The following is a 21,289-nucleotide window of genomic DNA, read 5'->3' on the forward strand; positions in this document are numbered from 1 at the left end:
ATAGGGCACAAATCGCAGAATATCTGAGTGACCACCATCAAACGTTCATTTCTGCGGAAGAGGATGTGGAACAAAAATGGAAAAAATTCAGAAACATCGTCCAGTACGCCTTAGATAAGTTCGTACCGACTAAGGTCCAAAGCGAGGGGAAAGATCCACCGTGGTATAACAATCATGTACGAAAGGTACTACGGAAACAAAGAAAGCTTCACCATAGGTTTAAGAGTAGTCGAATCATAGCTGATAAGGAAAAGCTGAACGAAGCGAAAAAGAGCGTAAAGAGAGCAATGAGAGAAGCATTCAACGAATTCGAACATAAAACATTGGCAAACAATCTAAACAAGAACCCTAAAAAGTTTTGGTCATATGTAAAATCGGTAAGCGGATCTAAATCCCCTATTCAGTCACTCGTTGACCACGATGGCACCGAAACAGAGGACGACCGAAGAAAGGCAGAAATACTGAATTCAGTGTTCCGAAACTGTTTCACTGCGGAAAATCGTAACACGGTCCCTGACTTCAGCCGTCGCACGGACGCCAAAATGGAAAATATTGAAATAAACGATATCGGAATTGAAAAACAACTGCTATCACTTAGTAGCGGAAAAGCATCCGGACCAGACGAGATACCCGTAAGATTCTACAGTGATTATGCTAAAGAACTTGCCCCCTTTCTATCAGCAATTTATCGTAGATCTCTGGAAGAACGTAAAGTACCTAGCGACTGGAAGAAAGCGCAGGTCGTTCCCATTTTCAAGAAGGGTCATAAATCAGATGCGAATAATTATAGGCCTATTTCGCTTACGTCAATCTGTTGTAGAATAATGGAACATGTTTTATGTTCTCGTATTATGACGTTCTTAGATAATACAAATCTCCTTCATCATAACCAACATGGATTCCGCAAACAGAGATCATGTGAAAAATGCCGTAGACACTGGCGAGCAGATTGATGCCGTATTCCTGGACTTCAGGAAGGCATTTGATACGGTTCCGCACTTACGTTTAGTGAAAAAAATACGAGCTTACGGAATATCGGACCAGGTTTGTGATTGGATTCAGGATTTCCTAGAAGAAAGAACACAACATGTCATTCTTAACGGTTCAAAATCTGCAGATGTAGAGGTAATTTCGGGAGTACCGCAAGGAAGCGTGATAGGACCTTTATTGTTTACAATATACATAAATGACTTAGTTGACAACATCGGTAGCTCCGTGAGGCTATTTGCAGATGACACGGTTGTCTACAAGAAAGTAGCAACATCAGAAGACTCGTACGTACTCCAGGAAGACCTGCAGAGGATTAATGAATGGTGCGACAGCTGGCAGCTTTCCCTAAACGTAGATAAATGTAATATAATGCGCATACATAGGGGCAGAAATCCATTCCAGTACGATTATGCCATAGGTGGTAAATCATTGGAAGCGGTAACGACCGTAAAATACTTAGGAGTTACTATCCGGAGCGATCTGAAGTGGAATGATCACATAAAACAAATAGTGGGAAAAGCAGGCGCCAGGTTGAGATTCATAGGAAGAATTCTAAGAAAATGTGACTCATCGACGAAAGAAGTAGCTTACAAAACGCTTGTTCGTCCGATTCTTGAGTATTGCTCATCAGTATGGGACCCTTACCAGGTTGGATTAATAGAAGAGATAGACATGATCCAGCGAAAAGCAGCGCGATTCGTCATGGGGACATTTAGTCAGCGCGAGAGCGTTACGGAGATGCTGAACAAGCTCCAGTGGCGGACACTTCAAGAAAGGCGTTACGCAATACGGAGAGGTTTATTATCGAAATTACGAGAGAGCACATTCCGGGAAGAGATGGGCAACATATTACTACCGCCCACATATATCTCGCGTAATGATCACAACGAAAAGATCCGAGAAATTAGAGCAAATACGGAGACTTACAAGCAGTCGTTCTTCCCACGCACAATTCGTGAATGGAACAGGGAAGGGGGGATCAGATAGTGGTACAATAAGTACCCTCCGCCACACACCGTAAGGTGGCTCGCGGAGTATAGATGTAGATGTAGATGTAGATGAACTACAGCCGGAGAAAGATCTTGCAAAAAGGGGACCAACGACGACTGAAAACAATCGTTCATCCTGAGGAAGTTCAACCCTTCCGCACATTGCTGCAGATTTCAATGCTGGGCCATCAACAAGTGCCAGTGTGCGAACTATTCAACGAAACATCATCGATGCGGGCTTTCGGGGCCGAAGGTCCAGTTGTGTACCCTTGATGACTGCACTACACAAAGCCTTACGCCTTGCATCGGCCCGTCAACGACGAAATTGGACTGTTGATGACTGGAAACATGTTGTCTGGTCGGAAGAGTCTAGTTTCAAATTGTATCGACCGGATGGACTTGTATGGAGACAGCCTCATCAATCCATAAGCCCTGCATGTAAGCAGTGGACTGTTCAAGCCGGTGGAGGTTCTACATTCGTGTGGGCGTGTGCAGTTGGTGTGATACGGGACCCCTGATACGTCTAGATACGACTCTGACAGGTGACACGTACGTAAGCATCCTGTCTGATCACCTGCATCCATTCCTGTCCGTTGTGCATTCCGACGGACGTGAGCGACTCCAGCAGGACAATGCGACACGCCACACGCCCGGAATTGCAACAGAGTGGCTCCAGGGAAACTCTTGTGAGTTTAAACACTTCCGCTGGCCATCAAACTCCCCAGACACAATATTATTGAGCATATCTGGGATGCCTTGTAACGTGCTGTTCAGAAGAGGTCTCCACCCCCTCATCCTACTACGGATTTATGGACAGCCCTTCAGATTTGATGGTGTCAGTTCCCTCCAGCACTACTTGAAACATTAGTCGAGTCCATGTCACATTGTGTTGCGGCACCTCTGCGCTGTCGCGGGGCCCTGCATGACATTAGACAGGTGTGGTAGTTTCTGTGGCTCTTCAGTGTACATCCATGGTACTAGAGAAAACCCTAGACGGCAAGAGCTGTAGGGTAAGACAGATACTGGGACAGGTGTATAATACACTACTGGCCATTAAAATTGCTACAGCAAGAAGGAATGCAGATGATAAACGGGTATTCAATGGACAAATATAGTATACTAGGACTGACATGTGATTACATTTTCACGCAATTTGGGGGCATAGATCCTGAGAAATCAGTACCCAGAACAACCACCTCTGGCCGAAATAACGGCCTTGATAAACCCGGGCATTGAGTCAAACAGAGCTTGGATGGGGTGTACAGGTACAGCTGCCCATGCAGCTTCAACACGATACCACAGTTCATCAAGAGTAGCGACTGGCGTATTGTGACGAGCCACTTGCTCGACCACCATTGACTAGACGTTATCAGTTGGTTAGAGATCTGGAGAATGTGCTGACCGGGGCAGCAGTCGAACATTTTCTGTATCCAGAAAGGCCCGTACAGTACCTGGAACATGCGGTCGTGCATTATCCTGCTGAAATGTAGGGTTTCACAGGGATCGAATGAAGGGTAGAGCCACAGGTCGTAACACATCTGAAATGTAACGTCCACTGTTCAAAGTGCCGTCACTGTGAACAAGAGGTGACAGAGACTTGTAACTAATGGCACCCCACACCATCACGCCGGGTGATACGCCAGTATGGCGATGACGAATACACGCTTCCAATGTGCGTTCACCGCGATGTCGCCAAACACGGATGCGACCATCATGAAGCTGTAAACAGAACCTGGATTCATCCGAAAAAATGACGTTTTGCCATTCGGGCACACAGGTTCGTCGTTGAGTACACCATCGCAGGCGCTCTGTCTGTGATGCAACGTTAGCAATTGTCGCCTTGGGAGTTAGAATTATTGCTTTTTTCTTGAAGTCTATGGGTTTTTTGCCTATATCAAGTATTATCTTGCTTCCCAGATGGACTAGTTTAGTCATCGTATTTTCCCTCGTGCAACTCAATAATTCTGAGGGAATATCGCTATTCCAAAAGCCTTGGTTCAAATGGCTCTGAGGACTATGGGACTTAACTTCTGAGGTCATCAGTTCCCTAGAACTTAGAACTACTTAAACCTAACTAACATAAGGCCATCATACACATCCATGCCCGAGGCAGGATTCGAACCTTCGACCGTAGTGGTCACGCGGTTCCAGACTGTAGCGCCTAGAACCGCTTTGCCTTGTTGCATTCAACATTCTGGCGATTACACCACTTTTTCATGTACTAGCATTTCACATTTGCAAAGGCTTATCTCGCTCGTACTTTAACCTCTGATTTTACTGCGAGGTTAAAAAGTTAAATATATCACCTACTGAAGTTTATATTCGAAATTTCTTTACTCTACATTACTTATTTTTTGATGTTGCAGTTTTTTTCCACCAGTGAATGAAATACAAATATCGCAATAGGTACATAAGCTTAACCTGTTCATGAATACTTACAAGGCAAAAACAGATCAGATGAATGCGTAAGTCATATTCTTTTCTGAATTATAGAAAATCCAGAGTCATAACAGATATAAAAAAAGAACACAACATGCCCCAGTAAAGTGTAACAGATATGTGCTCATTGCAGCACTGTTAACATAATAATGTACAAAAAGACAAGAAACCAAAGAAGTAATACAGTGCAGTGTAATCTCCGTAATGTAAGCCAAAGACCATACCAGAACACATTCTACTGGCATATATCAAAGCTCATTTCCAGAACGAGATGACAGTTAGTGGGAGCTAGACAGAATGTATTTGTAGGGTATCTTATTCGACATAAAATGGAAACAAAGGTGAAAGTGAGGGACTAGTGTAGAGCGTGTTTAGAGTAGTGTGCCTAGTCCATTACAGGTCAAGTTCAAAAATGGTTCAAATGGCTCTGAGCACTATGGGACTTAACATCTGTGGTCATCAGTCCCCTAGACTTAGAACTACTTAAACCTAACTAACCTAAGGACATCACACACATCCATGCCCGAGGCAGGATTCGAACCTGCGATCGCGCGGTTCCAGACTAAAGCGCCTAGAACCGCTCGGCCACTCCGGCTGGCACAGGTCAAGTAAAAATAGTTAATGATCGTGTTGCGTTTTTCCAATGAATATTTGTCCTAGTACTTACAATGGCCCAACAGCCGTAAACCAGTTACTTGGATAATATAGGGTGATTCAAAAAGAATACCACAACTTTAGGAATTTAAAACTCTGCAACGACAAAAGGCAGAGCTAAGCACTATCTGTCAGCGAATTAAGGGAGCTATAAAGTTTCATTTAGTCGTACATTTGTTCGCTTGAGGCGCTGTTGACTAGGCGTCAGCGTCAGTTGATGCTAAGATGGCGACCGCTCAACAGAAAGCTTTTTATGTTATTGAGTACGGCAGAAGTGAATCGACGACAGTTGTTCAGCGTGCATTTCGAACGAAGTATGGTGTTAAACCTCCTGATAGGTGGTGTATTAAACGTTGGTATAAACAGTTTACAGAGAATGGGTGTTTGTGCAAAGGGAAAAGTTCTGGACGGCCGAGAACGAGTGATGAAAATGTAGCACGCATCCAGCAAGCATTTGTTCGCAGCCCAGGAAAACCGACTCGCAGAGCTAGCATAGAGCTGCAAATTCCACAATCAACTGTATGGAGAGTCCTACGAAAAAGGTTAGTTTTGAAACCTTATCGCCTGAAATTGGTTCAAGCACTGTCTGCAGCTGATAAGATTAAAAGAATCGATTTCTGTGATTTTATCCTTGCTCACATGGAAACAGATGAATCTTTCGTTTCAAAGATTGTGTTTAGTGATGAAGCAACTTTCCACACTAACTGGAAAGTCAACCGTCACAATGTCTGTATATGGGGCACTGAGAATCCACGGGAAACAACTCAGTATGAACGTGACTCGCCTAAGGTGAACGTTTTCTGTGCCATTTCAGCCAATAAAGTTTTTGGTCCCTTTTTCTTCGAAGGTGCTACTGTAACTGGACTACAGTATCTGGAGATGTTAGAGAATTGGCTGTTCCCTCAGCTCGAACAAGAAGCACAACAATTCATATTTCAGCAGGATGGAGCGCCACCACATTGGCACTTATCTGTCTGTAACTACCTGAACGTCAACTACCCGAGGCGATGGATCGGCCGCCAGGCAGCCCGTGACAGAGCACTTCATCACTGGCCTCCAAGAAGCCCTGATCTTACCCCCTGCGATTTTTTCTTATGGGGGTATGTTAAGGATATGGTGTTTCGGCCACCTCTCCCAGCCACCATTGATGATTTGAAACGAGAAATAACAGCAGCTATCCAAACTGTTACGCCTGATATGCTACAGAGAGTGTGGAACGAGTTGGAGTATCGGGTTGATATTGCTCGAGTGTCTGGAGGGGGCCGTATTGAACATCTCTGAACTTGTTTTTGAGTGAAAAAAAAACCTTTTTAAATACTCTTTGTAACGATGTATAACAGAAGGTTATATTATGTTTCTTTCATTAAATACACATTTTTAAAGTTGTGGTATTCTTTTTGAATCACCCTGTAGTTATTGTAGAATATTACATAACTGGTGTGCGTCTTTTATTCATAATAAGCTGGTTCACCAAAAGCACTATAATTTGCCGCCTTATTATGACTTACTAAACTTTTAATAAATGTGTATATCGAAGAACCTTGGTCCGTTTGTGGCACTCGTAAGAACTCCTCTTCCTGTCCACCTTCCCTGCCTCAATGAGCGCGCTGCTTGCGCTACAGGCACCAGGACGGGGACGTACTGGTGAGAGGTGGATCGTGCTTGAGACAGTTTCTGTTCTTTGTTCCAGGCCTCAAATGTCCGGCAGGCGACTTGTGCCCCGCCCACTACGTATGCTGCTACGATCAACTCTGCTGTCCGCTGTCAGAGAGGTTTGTACCGCAGCCAGCTGACTCAGCCACGCTGAGGAGGAGGAGATTAGTGTTTAACGTCCCGTCGACAACGAGGTCAGTAGAGACGGAGCGCAAGCTCGGGTGAGGGAAGGATGGGGAAGGAAATCGGCCGTGCCCTTTCAAAGGAACCATCCCGGCATTTGCCTGAAGCGATTTAGGGAAATCACGGAAAACCTAAATCAGGATGGCCGGAGACGGGATTGAACCGTCGTCCTCCCGAATGAGAGTCCAGTGTGCTAACCACTGCGCCACCTCGCTCGGTCAGCCACGTTGAAAAATTATCTTTGTTAAACACTGGCCTACAGAATTTTCCCTGACACAGGCAACTCAAACTTAACCTATTCATTTATTACCCACAATATACAAGCCCAACGCAATCTCACTGCTGTACATTAACAACATGACTTCCAATAATTAACACAACAACACAAATCCAAAAAATACACTCCTGGAAATTGAAATAAGAACACCGTGAATTCATTGTCCCAGGAAGGGGAAACTTTATTGACACATTCCTGGGGTCAGATACATCACATGATCACACTGACAGAACCACAGGCACATAGACACAGGCAACAGAGCATGCACAATGTCGGCACTAGTACAGTGTATATCCACCTTTCGCAGCAATGCAGGCTGCTATTCTCCCATGGAGACGATCGTAGAGATGCTGGATGTAGTCCTGTGGAACGGCTTGCCATGCCATTTCCACCTGGCGCCTCAGTTGGACCAGCGTTCGTGCTGGACGTGCAGACCGCGTGAGACGACGCTTCATCCAGTCCCAAACATGCTCAATGGGGGACAGATCCGGAGATCTTGCTGGCCAGGGTAGTTGACTTACACCTTCTAGAGCACGTTGGGTGGCACGGGATACATGCGGACGTGCATTGTCCTGTTGGAACAGCAAGTTCCCTTGCCGGTCTAGGAATGGTAGAACGATGGGTTCGATGACGGTTTGGATGTACCGTGCACTATTCAGTGTCCCCTCGACGATCACCAGTGGTGTACGGCCAGTGTAGGAGATCGCTCCCCGCACCATGATGCCGGGTGTTGGCCCTGTGTGCCTCGGTCGTATGCAGTCCTGATTGTGGCGCTCACCTGCACGGCACCAAACACGCATACGACCATCATTGGCACCAAGGCAGAAGCGACTCTCATCGCTGAAGACGACACGTCTCCATTCGTCCCTCCATTCACGCCTGTCGCGACACCACTGGAGGCGGGCTGCACGATGTTGGGGCGTGAGCGGAAGACGGCCTAACGGTGTGCGGGACCGTAGCCCAGCTTCATGGAGACGGTTGCGAATGGTCCTCGCCGATACCCCAGGAGCAACAGTGTCCCTAATTTGCTGGGAAGTGGCGGTGCGGTCCCCTACGGCACTGCGTAGGATGCTACGGTCTTGGCGTGCATCCGTGCGTCGCTGCGGTCCGGTCCCAGGTCGACGGGCACGTGCACCTTCCGCCGACCACTGGCGACAACATCGATGTACTGTGGAGACCTCACGCCCCACGTGTTGAGCAATTCGGCGGTACGTCCACCCGGCCTCCCGCATGCCCACTATACGCCCTCGCTCAAAGTCCGTCAACTGCACATACGGTTCACGTCCACGCTGTCGCGGCATGCTACCAGTGTTAAAGTCTGCGATGGAGCTCCGTATGTCACGGCAAACTGGCTGACACCGACGGCGGCGGTGCACAAATGCTGCGCAGCTAGCGCCATTCGACGGCCAACACCGCGGTTCCTGGTGTGTCCGCTGTGCCGTGCGTGTGATCATTGCTTGTACAGCCCTCTCGCAGTGTCCGGAGCAAGTATGGTGGGTCTGACACACCGGTGTCAATGTGTTCTTTTTTCCATTTCCAGGAGTGTATATAATCAAAGAAATATGAAACTACATCCAACTCTCTTAATTCCCTAAGCTTATTTCAATCACGAATCCCAACAATGCAAAGCCCTTTCTTTTTCATAAATCACTTACCTCACAGAAAATCTTCGTAACTCGAACTACAGAAATTACAGCAAGTAGCTACTACAGCCAATTAAATAAAAAGATTCTAACTACTATAGACTCTGAATACTAGGAGGCATATGTTTACCGAAAGGAACATTTTGTTGAAGAGCAAACAATGTATTTAGAAAATTTTACCTTATTCATGTGACATCCAGTTCCAAAAATTATATAATTGTCAATAATTCCACTGCCCAAACATTATCAACCAATCATCCATCATCATACATTTCCTTCCTTATCTTCTTATAAACACATCATTTCACCTCACTTTACAATGCTTTTTCTACCAACACAGAGTCTCATGTCCATACAATTCCCTATCCACTCGCTAAACTGCTAGTCCGTCCGACCACAGAATCTCTTGCCGAGGGCGCAGACCGCTGTCAGCAATATTAACACATCCTACGGCACTGCCAACGTACAAACTGGCTACTTACGTCTTCACGCGCGCCTAAGCATTCGGTCATCATTCATACACACGATAGCAGATAAGTAAACATAGTACACATACTTTGGTATACGAGGTTTGTTTTTTAAGTCAGTATTGTTTTCATATTTAAAATAACGCAGATGTGTCTCCTTAAGGGGCTCCGGAACGCCCTATACTTGCAATGTTAAAATAACGCTTATAAATTACATCTTTCCTCACAAAGTATTTGAGGTAGGAAGTTGAACTTTTTACAGATTATTTATTGGAATATGGGCTACAACTTAACACAGGGATTTTACAAAATTTTTGTTCAGTTATTAAAGATGATTTTTTTTCAATTGTAATGAAAATTCACAACATTTTTTTGCAATTTTTTATTTATATATTCAAAAATATACAGTTTTTTGGAAAAAGGCTGTGTTAAATTATGCAGAAGGTACTGTGTAACATTTACTGAAAGTTTGAAACAAATATGTGTGGAAGATCCTTAGAAAACATGTAATTAGTATGAGAAAATAAAAGTTTTGGGAATCCAGCGACAAAGATTGGATTAACTTTTTAGTGCATTCCAGGTCCATAGGATGGATTATCTTCATCCTCTGCAAACTCCTCCTCCAGCTTCCTCTTGTTCCTCCTACTGTTTACTCTTGCTTGTATTTCTAGACTCTTTACAGCCCTGTCTGCAGCCCGAAGGCGTTCCTTGTCTAAAGCAAGCATCGCTCGTTGTTGTGTTCGTAGATTTTGCTACCATTTTCTTCAGTTGCAGTTACTGCCCATGTAGAACACATTTCAAAAAAAATTTAAAATTGTTGTAGTCTTCGGAATTGAATGAATTATATATCTATTAAAAGGTAATAGTCTGCAGATTCAGAAAACGCAAAAAAGTAAAAATTGAACTTTTCATGATTTTGAGTCTTTCCGGAGCCCCTTAAAGCAAGTATGGTTATTACATGAGAACACAACTTTCTATAGTTTAAGCATTCTGTAAGATTTCGATGAAGAAACATAGGAAAACTTGTTAGATGAGAACAAAATTATAAAACGTCAGTTTCTGTTATAGCCTCTGGGACCAGACGTAGACCACTTAAACTATTGTAGATTGATTTAACTGCTAAAGAACAAATATTTTGCGATGGATATCATTCATTTTTACTTTATTTTATTTATATGTGAAACTCGCCACTACCTAGTATTTGTGTTGCTTAGAAACTGACATATCTTACAGACAGCAACAGTTCGGTCAGTGTGCGAACCGATGTGTATTAGCAGTTGAGAGTGATGTACAAATACTTGCGCTGCTACAGATAGTTTGGCAATACGTCATTCCTGGCCTCCATATTGAATGACGTATTGTACTGACAGTTGCAGTGTGTGTTTACATGACGTAATAAACAACACAGAAATGACATGGTCAAATTTTATATCTGCTACTTTTGCTGGGGAGTCACATTAAGTTCTCCACAAAAAAAAATAAAATAAAATAAAATAAAATAAAAATAATAATCGCCGAATTAATTAATGCAATACGTGAACAGAAACTGCACATTTTTGGATTTCATGATGATGAAAACTTGAAGTGGAAGAAACGTGTTAATAAGCTGCTCTAACTACTAAGTTCAGAAACTTTTGTTCTTCGCATGCTATTCTTGGAAACGAACAGTTCAACACCTTAGTTTTCTCCTCACTTGTGTGATTGTGTAAAGCGGGAGACACTGCCGCCTTCTTGGTCCATCACTTTTTTTTTGTCACGTTATTTATAAATCACTATACATGGCAACTGATTAAAACGTCATATCCGCAGTGCTTCAATTCCATAAAATATAAATGTCTTATTTCACTAACCAGCCAGGTAAAAGGTACAATCAAAACATACAGAAAATGGCAACTCAAGTTAATGTGCATCACAGTCCCAATGTTCCATATCCCTAATGAATAAAAGTTTTGTTGGAGTATTTATTTATACGTAGAAGACACAAAAGTCATTATGAGAGACATACATTGAAGTGCCAGAGAAACTGGTACAAGCATGCGTATTCAAATACAAAGATATGCAACCCACGCAGAATACGACGCTGCGGTCGGCAACGACTACGAGGTGCGGCTAGAAAAAAACCGGACTGATGCTGGAAAAAACATTTATTTACAATTATTTACAATTTCATGTTATCTCCTTCAATGTACTCTCCTCCTCGGTCTCTACACCGCTCCATACGAATTTTCCACTGTTCATAGCAATGCTGCAGATCATTTTCGGTAAGTCCATACATTACTTCCGTCGCTTTTTCTTTTACTGCTTCAACAGTCTCAAATCTAGTTCCTTTCAAAGCTGACTTGACTTTAGGGAAAAGAAAAAAGTCACAGGGGGCCAAATCAGGTGAGTAGGGTGGATGATCTAAGATGGGAATGTTGTGTTTTGCCAAAAACGTCTTCACTGACAACGCACTGTGAGCTGGGCATTGTCTTGGTGAAGGATCCATGACTTTTTTCTCCACAAATCGTTCCGTTTTCTCCGTACTCGCTCACGTAGGGTAGCCGGGACGCTAATGTAGTAATGCTGATTCACTGTTTGTCCCTCTGGTACCCAATCAATGTGCACAACCCCCTGATATCAAAAAAAACAATCACCATTGCCTTGAATTTCGATTTTGACATTCGTGCTTTTTTTTGTCGTGGAGAACCAGGAGTTTTCCAATGCATAGATTGGCGTTTAGTTTCGGGATCGTAAGTAAAAAACCACGATTCATCGCAAGTAATAACATTTTGTAAGAAGGTGGGATCACTTTCAATGTTTTCCAGGATGTCAGAACAAATCATTCTTCGGCGTTCCTTCTGTTCAATTGTGAGACACTTTGGAACCATTTTTGAACACACTTTGTTCATGTTGAAACTTTCATGAAGAATCTGCCTAACACTTTCCTTGTCAACTCCTGTTAACTCAGACACTGCTCTGATTGTTAAACGGCGATCTTGTCGAACAAGTTTACCGATTTTTTCAATGTTTGCATCAGTTTTTGCTGACAATGGTCTGCCAGTGCGAGTGTCATCACTGGTGTCTTCGCGGCCATCTTTAAATCGTTTAAACCACTCAAACACTTGTGTTCGCGATAAACAATCATCGCCATACACTTGTTGTAACATTACAAACGTTTCACTTGCAGATTTTCCTAGTTTGAAACAAAATTTGATGTTAACACGCTGTTCTTTCTGTACACTCAACATTTTCCGACGCACAGACAAAACGTCAACTACTTAAAACAGACGCCACGGGCAGACTGAGTGCAGGAGGCAGATGAAACTCGAGCAGTAGGCGGAGCGAGAGTCACGTGAGAGGCCACGCGACGTTCAGCCTTATTGCATTCGTTTTATTGTTTCACCAGTACTAGTCCGGTTTTTTTCTAGCCACACCTCGTATATAAGACAAGTGTCTCGTGCAGTTGTTAGCTCGGCTACTACTGCTACAATGGCAGGTTATCAAGATTTAAGTGAGTTTGAACGTGGAGATATAGTCGGCACACGAGGGATGAGACACAGTATCTCCGAGTACCGATGAAGTGGAGATTTCCCAGTACGACCATTCCATGAGTGTACTGTGAATATCAGGAATCCGGTAAAGCATCAGATCTCCGACATCACTGCGGCCGGAAAAAGATCCTTCAAGAACGGGACCAACGACGACTGAAAAGAATCGTTCAATGTGACAGACGTGCAACCCTTCCTCAAATTGCTGCAGATTTCAATGCTGGGCCATAAACAAGTGTTAGCGTGCGAACCATCCAACGACACAACATCGATACGGGCTTTCGGAGCCAAACACCCACTCGTGTACCCTTGATGACTGCACGACACAAAGCTTTACGCCTCGCATCGGCCTGTCAACACTGACGCTGGATAGTTGATGACAGAAAACATGTTGCCTGGGCGGACGAGTCTCGTTTCAAATTGTATCGAGCGGATGAACCTGTACGGGTATGGAGACTACCTCATGAATCCATGGACCCTGCATGTCAGCAGGGGACTGTTCAAGCTGGTGGAGTCTCTATAATAGTTGGTGCGTGTGCAGCCGGAGTGATATGGGACACCTGATACGTCTAGATAAGACTCTGTCAGGCGACATGTACGTAAGCATTCTGTCTGATCATCTATATCCATTCATGTCAGTTGCGCATTTCGACAGACTTGGTCAATTCTGCAAAACTCGGATCTTACAATTCTAACAGAAACCTTCCTGATAGACAACGGGCAACATAAAGATTTCTACAACTTTCACCTAATGGCAAAGAAGGGAGAAAGAGGACGATCCGTGGGAGGCATATCTATCCTACTGAAACACTGGATGACCCCCACCAAAAAAATCATAAAACAAGAAAATATTATGGTAGTAGAAGCAGCAAACATAAATATAATTGCAGCCTGTTTTAAACCGCACACAAATGCTGTAGAAATAATTGACGAAATAGTCACACTCTTCTAACAATGCGACAGCAAACCCACCATTATTGCAGGCGATCTCAACTGCGAATAGACACGGAGAACTATAAAGCAAGACTAGTCATTGAAACCCTAGAAGTAGATGCTTTCACTTATATGCCACAATGGAAAAAGCACCATTCATTCGCAGAAGGGGAAATAAAAGGAAGTATTCAACCAATATGACATGACCCCATCACTCCTATACGAAAGCACATTCCAATGAAGATAAAAATAAATAACGTCACGTTACCACCAGCAAGAAAGACCCACCAAATCACACAAAGAAAAATAGATAAAGAAAAATTAACAAACCAGCAAGAACAAATAACACAAATAGAAACTTTAATAGAGGAAAGAACCCTTGAAAAAGCAACAGACCAAATAGAAGACCTCCTAAAAAATTCAGTGATGCAAACAAATCCAAAAACAAGGACGGTAAAAAGATGGTTCGATGCTGAATGCGACAGCAAAAGGAACGCTGTTTTACGAGGGCAGTTCAATAAGTAATGCAACACATTTTTTTTTTCTGAAACAGGGGTTGATTTATTCAGCATTGAAATACACCAGGTTATTCCCCAATCTTTTAGCTACACAACACTATTTTTCAACGTAATCTCCATTCAATGCTACGGCCTTACGCTACCTTGAAATGAGGGCCTGTATGCCTGCACGGTACCATTCCACTGGTCGATGTCGGAGCCAACGTCGTACTGCATCAATAACTTCTTCATCATCCGCGTAGTGCCTCCCACGGATTGCGTCCTTCATTGGGCCAAACATATGGAAATCCGACGGTGCGAGATCGGGGCTGTAGGGTGCATGAGGAAGAACAGTCCACTGAAGTTTTGTGAGCTCCTCTCGGGTGCGAAGACTTGTGTGAGGTCTTGCGTTGTCATGAAGAAGGAGAAATTCGTTCTGATTTTTGTGCCTACGAACACGCTGAAGTCGTTTCTTCAATTTCTGAAGAGTAGCACAATACACTTCAGAGTTGATCGTTTGACCATGGGGAAGGACATCGAACAGAATAACCCCTTCAGCGTCCCAGAATACTGTAACCATGACTTTACCGGCTGAGGGTATGGCTTTGAACTTTTTCTTGGTAGGGGAGTGGGTGTGGCGCCACTCCATTGATTGCCGTTTTGTTTCAGGTTCGAAGTGATGAACCCATGTTTCATCGCCTGTAACAATCTTTGACAAGAAATTGTCACCCTCAGCCACATGACGAGCAAGCAATTCCGCACAGATGGTTCTCCTTTGCTCTTTATGGTGTTCGGTTAGACAACGAGGGACCCAGCGGAAACAAACCTTTGAATATCCCAACTGGTGAACAATTGTGACAGCACTACCAACAGAGATGTCAAGTTGAGCACAGAGTTGTTTGATGGTGATCCGTCGATCATCTCGAACGAGTGTGTTCGCACGCTCCGTCATTGCAGGAGTCACAGCTGTGCACGGCCGGCCCGCACGCGGGAGATCAGACAGTCTTGCTTGACCTTGCGGCGATGATGACACACGCTTTGCCCAACGACTCACCGTGCTTTTGTCCACTGCCAGATCACCGTAGACATTCTCCAAGCGCCTATGAATATCTGAGATGCCCTGGTTTTCCGCCAAAAGAAACTCGATCACTGCCCGTTGTTTGCAACGCACATCCGTTACAGACGCCATTTTAACAGCTCCGTACAGCGCTGCCACCTGTCGGAAGTCAATGAAACTACACGAGACGAAGCGGGAATGTTTGAAAATATTCCACAAGAAATTTCCGGTTTTTTCAACCAAAATTGGCCGAGAAAAAGAATGTGTTGCATTACTTATTGAACTGCCCTCGTAATAATGCTCCACAGATTAAGAAACCAGCACGACGAGGAAACATCCAAACTATATGCAGAAGAGAGGAGAATCTACAAAAAACTAATAAAAGATAATAAAAGAGAATACATAGAAAGAGAGGCAAAAAGAGAAGCGTATGAAGCAGAGAAAGACCCATACATAGCAGCAAGACCAGCAAGATTGGCTCATACACCAAATATAGACATGAAGGAATGGGAAGACCACCTCTGTAAGATACTTAACAAACGAGGAATCAAAACACTCCCGAAGAAAAAGAAACAACATCAAACAAAGGAAAAAGACAATGTATGGGAACCTCTAAATGAAGAAGTTGTAAAAGAAGTAATAAAAACACCGAAGAACAAGAAAGCAGCAGGACCCGATAATATATATAATGAACATGTAAAAGATGCGAAAGAGGCTCTCCAGCACGTATGGATCAAACTATTCAACATTTGCCTGGAACTTGGAAGAATTCCGACCCAATGGAGGCACTCGATAATAAAAGTTCTCTGCAAAGATAGAGGAGACCCAACGGGCAGAAACAAGTACAGAGGCATAGTCCTGGAAAATTCTCAGTTCAAGATGTTTTCAAAGATAACTACACAAAAAATCAAAGCCTGTGTGGAGAGTCACCTCTAAGAACGACAAATGGGCTTCAGATCTGGAAGATCAACACCTACGGCAGTCATGCATCTTCTAAACAACATCGACAAAGCGCTACAAAAGAAACAAATGTTCTACACAGTGTTCATAGACTTTACCAAAGCCTTTGATCTACTGGAAAGAGATCTCATATTCAGGAAACTGGAAAACACAATGGGAGAAGATAGCGTATGGGCAAGAATAATCAAGTCAGTCCTCGAATACAACTTAGTCACAATATCAGACAACCTCTCTTTTTCGAACCTCATTCTGCAATCGAACGGAGTCTTACAGGGTGACCCAATGAGCCCTTTGCTGTACATTCCTGCCACTGAAGAAGTACTGCGAATTGGAGAAAATGAAGAAGATGTATACATATATGCATACGCTGACAACATAGCCGTAGGATCTACGGATATACAGAAGCTGCGGAAATCATTAAGAAAGTAGATAAATGGTGCAGTGAACACAAATTACACATAAACATAACAACGACAGAAATGGTGACTGTCAGAAAAGGAGGCAAAACACTCAAGAATGCGGAAATCAACATCAGAGGACGAAAAATAAAAATCTCACCAGACTTTAAATATCTAGGGGTGACATTGCAACCAACAGCCAAATGCTTCACAAAACATACAACAGAACGTGCAGCCCAAGCAATAATAGCAATATAGGACATCAAAAACATGCCGCCTACTCAGTCTAAAAACGGCCATGAAATAATTCATCGCAAAAATCTTTCCAATCCTGGCCTATGGGATGGATGTTATATGCGACCACCTGACGGAAAAAATCTAGAAACACTAGAAAAGATAAAATCTACTTATCTAAAAAGTACACTAGGTCTCTCAAAGACAACAAAATCTAAACTAGTGTACCTGCTATCGAGAGAGACATTCCTAATTGAAGACATCAAACTTCGATATATGATGCCACACACCATGGCTTCCAGAAATCAACTGAAGATCATGGAGGATAAACGAGAAAAAGTATGGCCGGAGTTCTATGGCACCGAAGCAATGACGAACCGTTCATGGACAGCACCAAACTTCGAACAGCGGAATGTCGTAACTAGATTATATATTCACGGCTTTCACCATCTAATTTGCAAAAACAAAACTTATCACGACCAACCACAATATGTGTGTGTGAACCACAATGGAGCCTGTGAACGATATCACATACAACTGTGAAGTAAAAGAGTGAAATCTGTAAATGAATAAGCAAAAATGTAAAATGTATATGTGAATGTAAAGTGTTATGCAAAGTAACTGTATATCGCCATTTGGCTGCAATTTTATTAAATACATAAAAGCAAGTCAATGCAACACCGCACACGTCCAGAATTGCTACAGAGTGTCTCCAGCAACACTCTTCTGAGTTTAAACACTTGCCAGACATGGACATTGTTGAGCATATCTGGGATGCCTTGCTATATGCTGTTCAGAAGAAATCTCCACCCCCTCGTACTCTTACGGATTTATGGGCACCCCTACAAGATTCATGGTGTCAGTTCCCCCAAGCACTACTTCACACTAGTCGAGTCCATGTCACGTCGTGTTGTGACACTTCAGCGTGCTGGCGGCGACCCACGCGGTATTTGGCACTAGGCACTTGTACCAGTTTCTTTGGCTCTTCAGTGTATAATGTAGTGTAAATGGTTTAGAAAATATGAGGATTAGGGAAAACAAATTGAAAAGTAACCGCAAAAAAATACAATGTACACCGTTTTTCGCGCAATAAGTTCTTAATCCGCCTTTGCTAATGCCTAAATGTTTCAGGAAGAAAAGTATTTTGGTGATTTTCTGAAGAAATGGCATTGTTGGGGGCAGCCTACCTGAATGTAACTAAATATTAACGAAATTTTATTTTCACTTATTGAAAAAAACATAGGATGTTGGTTGTAAGCAGTAAAGCCCTTCCAGTGTGTAAAATATTACTTAATCGGTGTGCCTACTTGTAGATGCTTTCTAAATAGTGCCCTGGCAAAGCCTTTCTGACAGTCTTCCCTCATTTACTTCAAATTAAAAAAGAAGATCAAATTCCCCGTATCTCCATCCGAAAGCTCAAATGGTTCAAATGGCTCTGAGCACTATGCGACTCAACTTCTGAGGTCATCAGTCGCCTAGAACTTAGAACTAATTAAACCTAACTAACCTAAGGACATCACACACATCCATGCCCGAGGCAGGATTCGAACCTGCGACCGTAGCGGTCACGCGGTTCCAGACTGAAGCGCCTTTAACCGCACGGCCACGCCGGCCGGCCATCCGAAAGCTCACAGATCGTTCACTGCCTGCTACATCTGCCTAAATTGCGAAATATCCCGTTGCAAAGATGGGCGTTGCTAACTGCATGTAGTCAATGGAGGGGCACTGACAGATAAACTTCATCATCAAATACTTACTGAATGCAAATATTTTAAAAATTTTGCGACTGAAGTTGGATGAGAAACTTTCTAGGAAATCTTTCATTTATGACCAAAGCAGGAACTTATTATTGCTGATTTCACGCACGGAATAATCTACACCGTCACTGACATCGACGGCGAAAGCTTTATAAGGTTGTTACTTTCAACTTAATGTGCGCTACGTAATTACATTCTGGCAAAGGATGTCCTTTATCAAGAAAAAAAAATAGTGTCAAAACGATATGAAGTGTTAGTTTGCGAACTTTGGTAGCCATACTGTTCAGTACATGTATTCCAATATAAATTCTTATCTAAGAAGATCTGTAAATTCATAAGAACCGGCAACATTCAATACGTGAATGCTAGCAAGGGGAACAGTCTACACTTGATAATACTCCATTAAATTTAGCGTAGAAACGTTCCTTTTTCTGTATGTCGGTCTTCAATAGAAATGAAACATATAAGCAAAAAAGTTAAACTATTATGAATAACAGCCAGCTGCACTGCTGTGTTAATTGTTTATAGCTTATACAAGGGTGATGTACTTGAGGACAATATTATGGAAATGGAAGAGGATGTAGATGAAGACGAAATGGGAGATAAGATACTGCGTGAAGAGTTTGACAGAGCACTGAAAGACCTGAGTCGAAACAAGGCCCCGGGAGTAGACAACATTCCACTAGAACTACTGATGGCTTCGGGAGAGCCAGTCATGACAAAACTCTACCATCTGGTGAGCACGATGTATGAGACAGGCGAAATACCCTCAGACTTCAAGAAGAATATAATAATTCCAATCCCAAAGAAAGCAGGTGTTGACAGATGTGAAAATTACCGAACTATCAGTTTAATAAGTCACAGCTGCAAAATACTAACGCGAATTCTTTACAGACGAATGGAAAAACTGGTAGAAGCTGACCTCGGGGAAGAACAGTTTGGATTCCGTAGGAATGTTGGAACACGTGAGGCAATACTGACCTTACGACTTATCTTGGAAGAAAGATTAAGAAAAGGCAAACCTACATTTCTAGCATTTGTAGACTTAGAGAAAGCTTTTGACAATGTTGACTGGAATACTCTCTTTCAAATTCTGAAGGTGGCAGGGGTAAAATACAGGGAGCGAAAGGCTATTTACAATTTGTACAGAAACCAGATGGCAGTTATAAGAGTCGAGGGGCATGAAAGGGAAGCAGTGGTTGGGAAAGGAGTGAGACAGGGTTGTAGCCTCTCCCCGATGTTATTCAATCTGTATATTGAGCAAGCAGTAAAGGAAACAAAAGAAAAATTCGGAGTAGGTATTAAAATTCATGGAGAAGAAGTAAAAACTTTGAGGTTCGCCGATGACATTGTAATTCTGTCAGAGACAGCAAAGGACTTGGAAGAGCAGTTGAACGGAATGGACAGTGTCTTGAAAGGAGGATATAAGATGAACATCAACAAAAGCAAAACGAGGATAATGGAATGTAGTCAAATTAAGTCGGGTGATGCTGAGGGAATTAGACTAGGAAATGAGACACTTAAAGTAGTAAAAGAGTTTTGCTATTTAGGGAGTAAAATAACCGATGATGGTCGAAGTAGAGAGGATATAAAATGTAGACTGGCAATGGCAAGGAAAGCGTTTCTCAAGAAGAGAAATTTGTTAACATCGAGTATAGATTTAGGTGTCAGGAAGTCGTTTCTGAAAGTATTTGTATGGAGTGTAGCCATGTATGGAAGTGAGACATGGACGATAACTAGTTTGGACAAGAAGAGAATAGAAGCTTTCGAAATGTGGTGCTACAGAAGAATGCTGAAGATAAGGTGGGTAGATCACGTAACTAATGAGGAGGTATTGAATAGGATTGGAGAGAAGAGAAGTTTGTGGCACAACTTGACTAGAAGAAGGGATCGGTTGGTAGGACATGTTTTGAGGCATCAAGGGATCACAAATTTAGCATTGGAGGGCAGCGTGGAGGGTAAAAATCGTAGAGGGAGACCAAGAGATCAATACACTAAGCAGATTCAGAAGGATGTAGGTTGCAGTAGGTACTGGGAGATGAAGAAGCTTGCACAGGATAGAGTAGCATGGAGAGCTGCATCAAACCAGTCTCAGGACTGAAGACCACAACAACAACAACAGCTTATATCATTCACGATGAGCCCATTGCGGCATATTGCCATCACCAGGTGCTCTGTAAATACATAAGTAAGATATGATCTTTGTATAATGGTCTGTAACAATGATCTGAAAAGCTGTAATACATCGTTAGGTGTTTTTACCATATATGTAACATCGTTGCTCTCATGTCCTGTTCTTTATAGAACCATTATTTTGTCCTAGCGTACACTGAGATGTATATCGGATTTTAATTGGTTTCCATGTATGATACTTTTCTGACAGCTTGGATGACAGAGGATCAGCGATATTACATGTTTACACAGTTAACATTATAAACAAGTGATGAGTGAAATTCAGTTATTTTTATCATTTTTATAGGTTAGGTTTCAATTATGTTTTTCCTGGAGTTTGTTTTAGTTTTATTTGTGATTTTTGTTTTGAAAAAAATGGCTCTGAGCACTATGGGACTCAACATCTTAGGTCATAAGTCCCCTAGAACTTAGAACTACTTAAACCTAACTAACCTAAGG

General features: G+C 42.8%; 1 protein-coding gene across 1 annotated transcript in view; it reads left to right on the forward strand.

Moving 5' to 3' along the window:
• LOC126262970 (uncharacterized) overlaps positions 1–21,289 on the forward strand; it is an 82,482-nt gene that overhangs the window by 29,992 nt on the left and 31,201 nt on the right. The window contains exon 2 of the mRNA XM_049959920.1: positions 6,763–6,844. Coding sequence (XP_049815877.1) covers positions 6,763–6,844 — 82 coding nt within the window. The remainder of the gene's footprint in view (positions 1–6,762; positions 6,845–21,289) is intronic.

The sequence above is a fragment of the Schistocerca nitens genome, chromosome 6 (assembly GCF_023898315.1).
Source record: "Schistocerca nitens isolate TAMUIC-IGC-003100 chromosome 6, iqSchNite1.1, whole genome shotgun sequence".
Taxonomy (NCBI): domain Eukaryota; kingdom Metazoa; phylum Arthropoda; class Insecta; order Orthoptera; family Acrididae; genus Schistocerca; species Schistocerca nitens.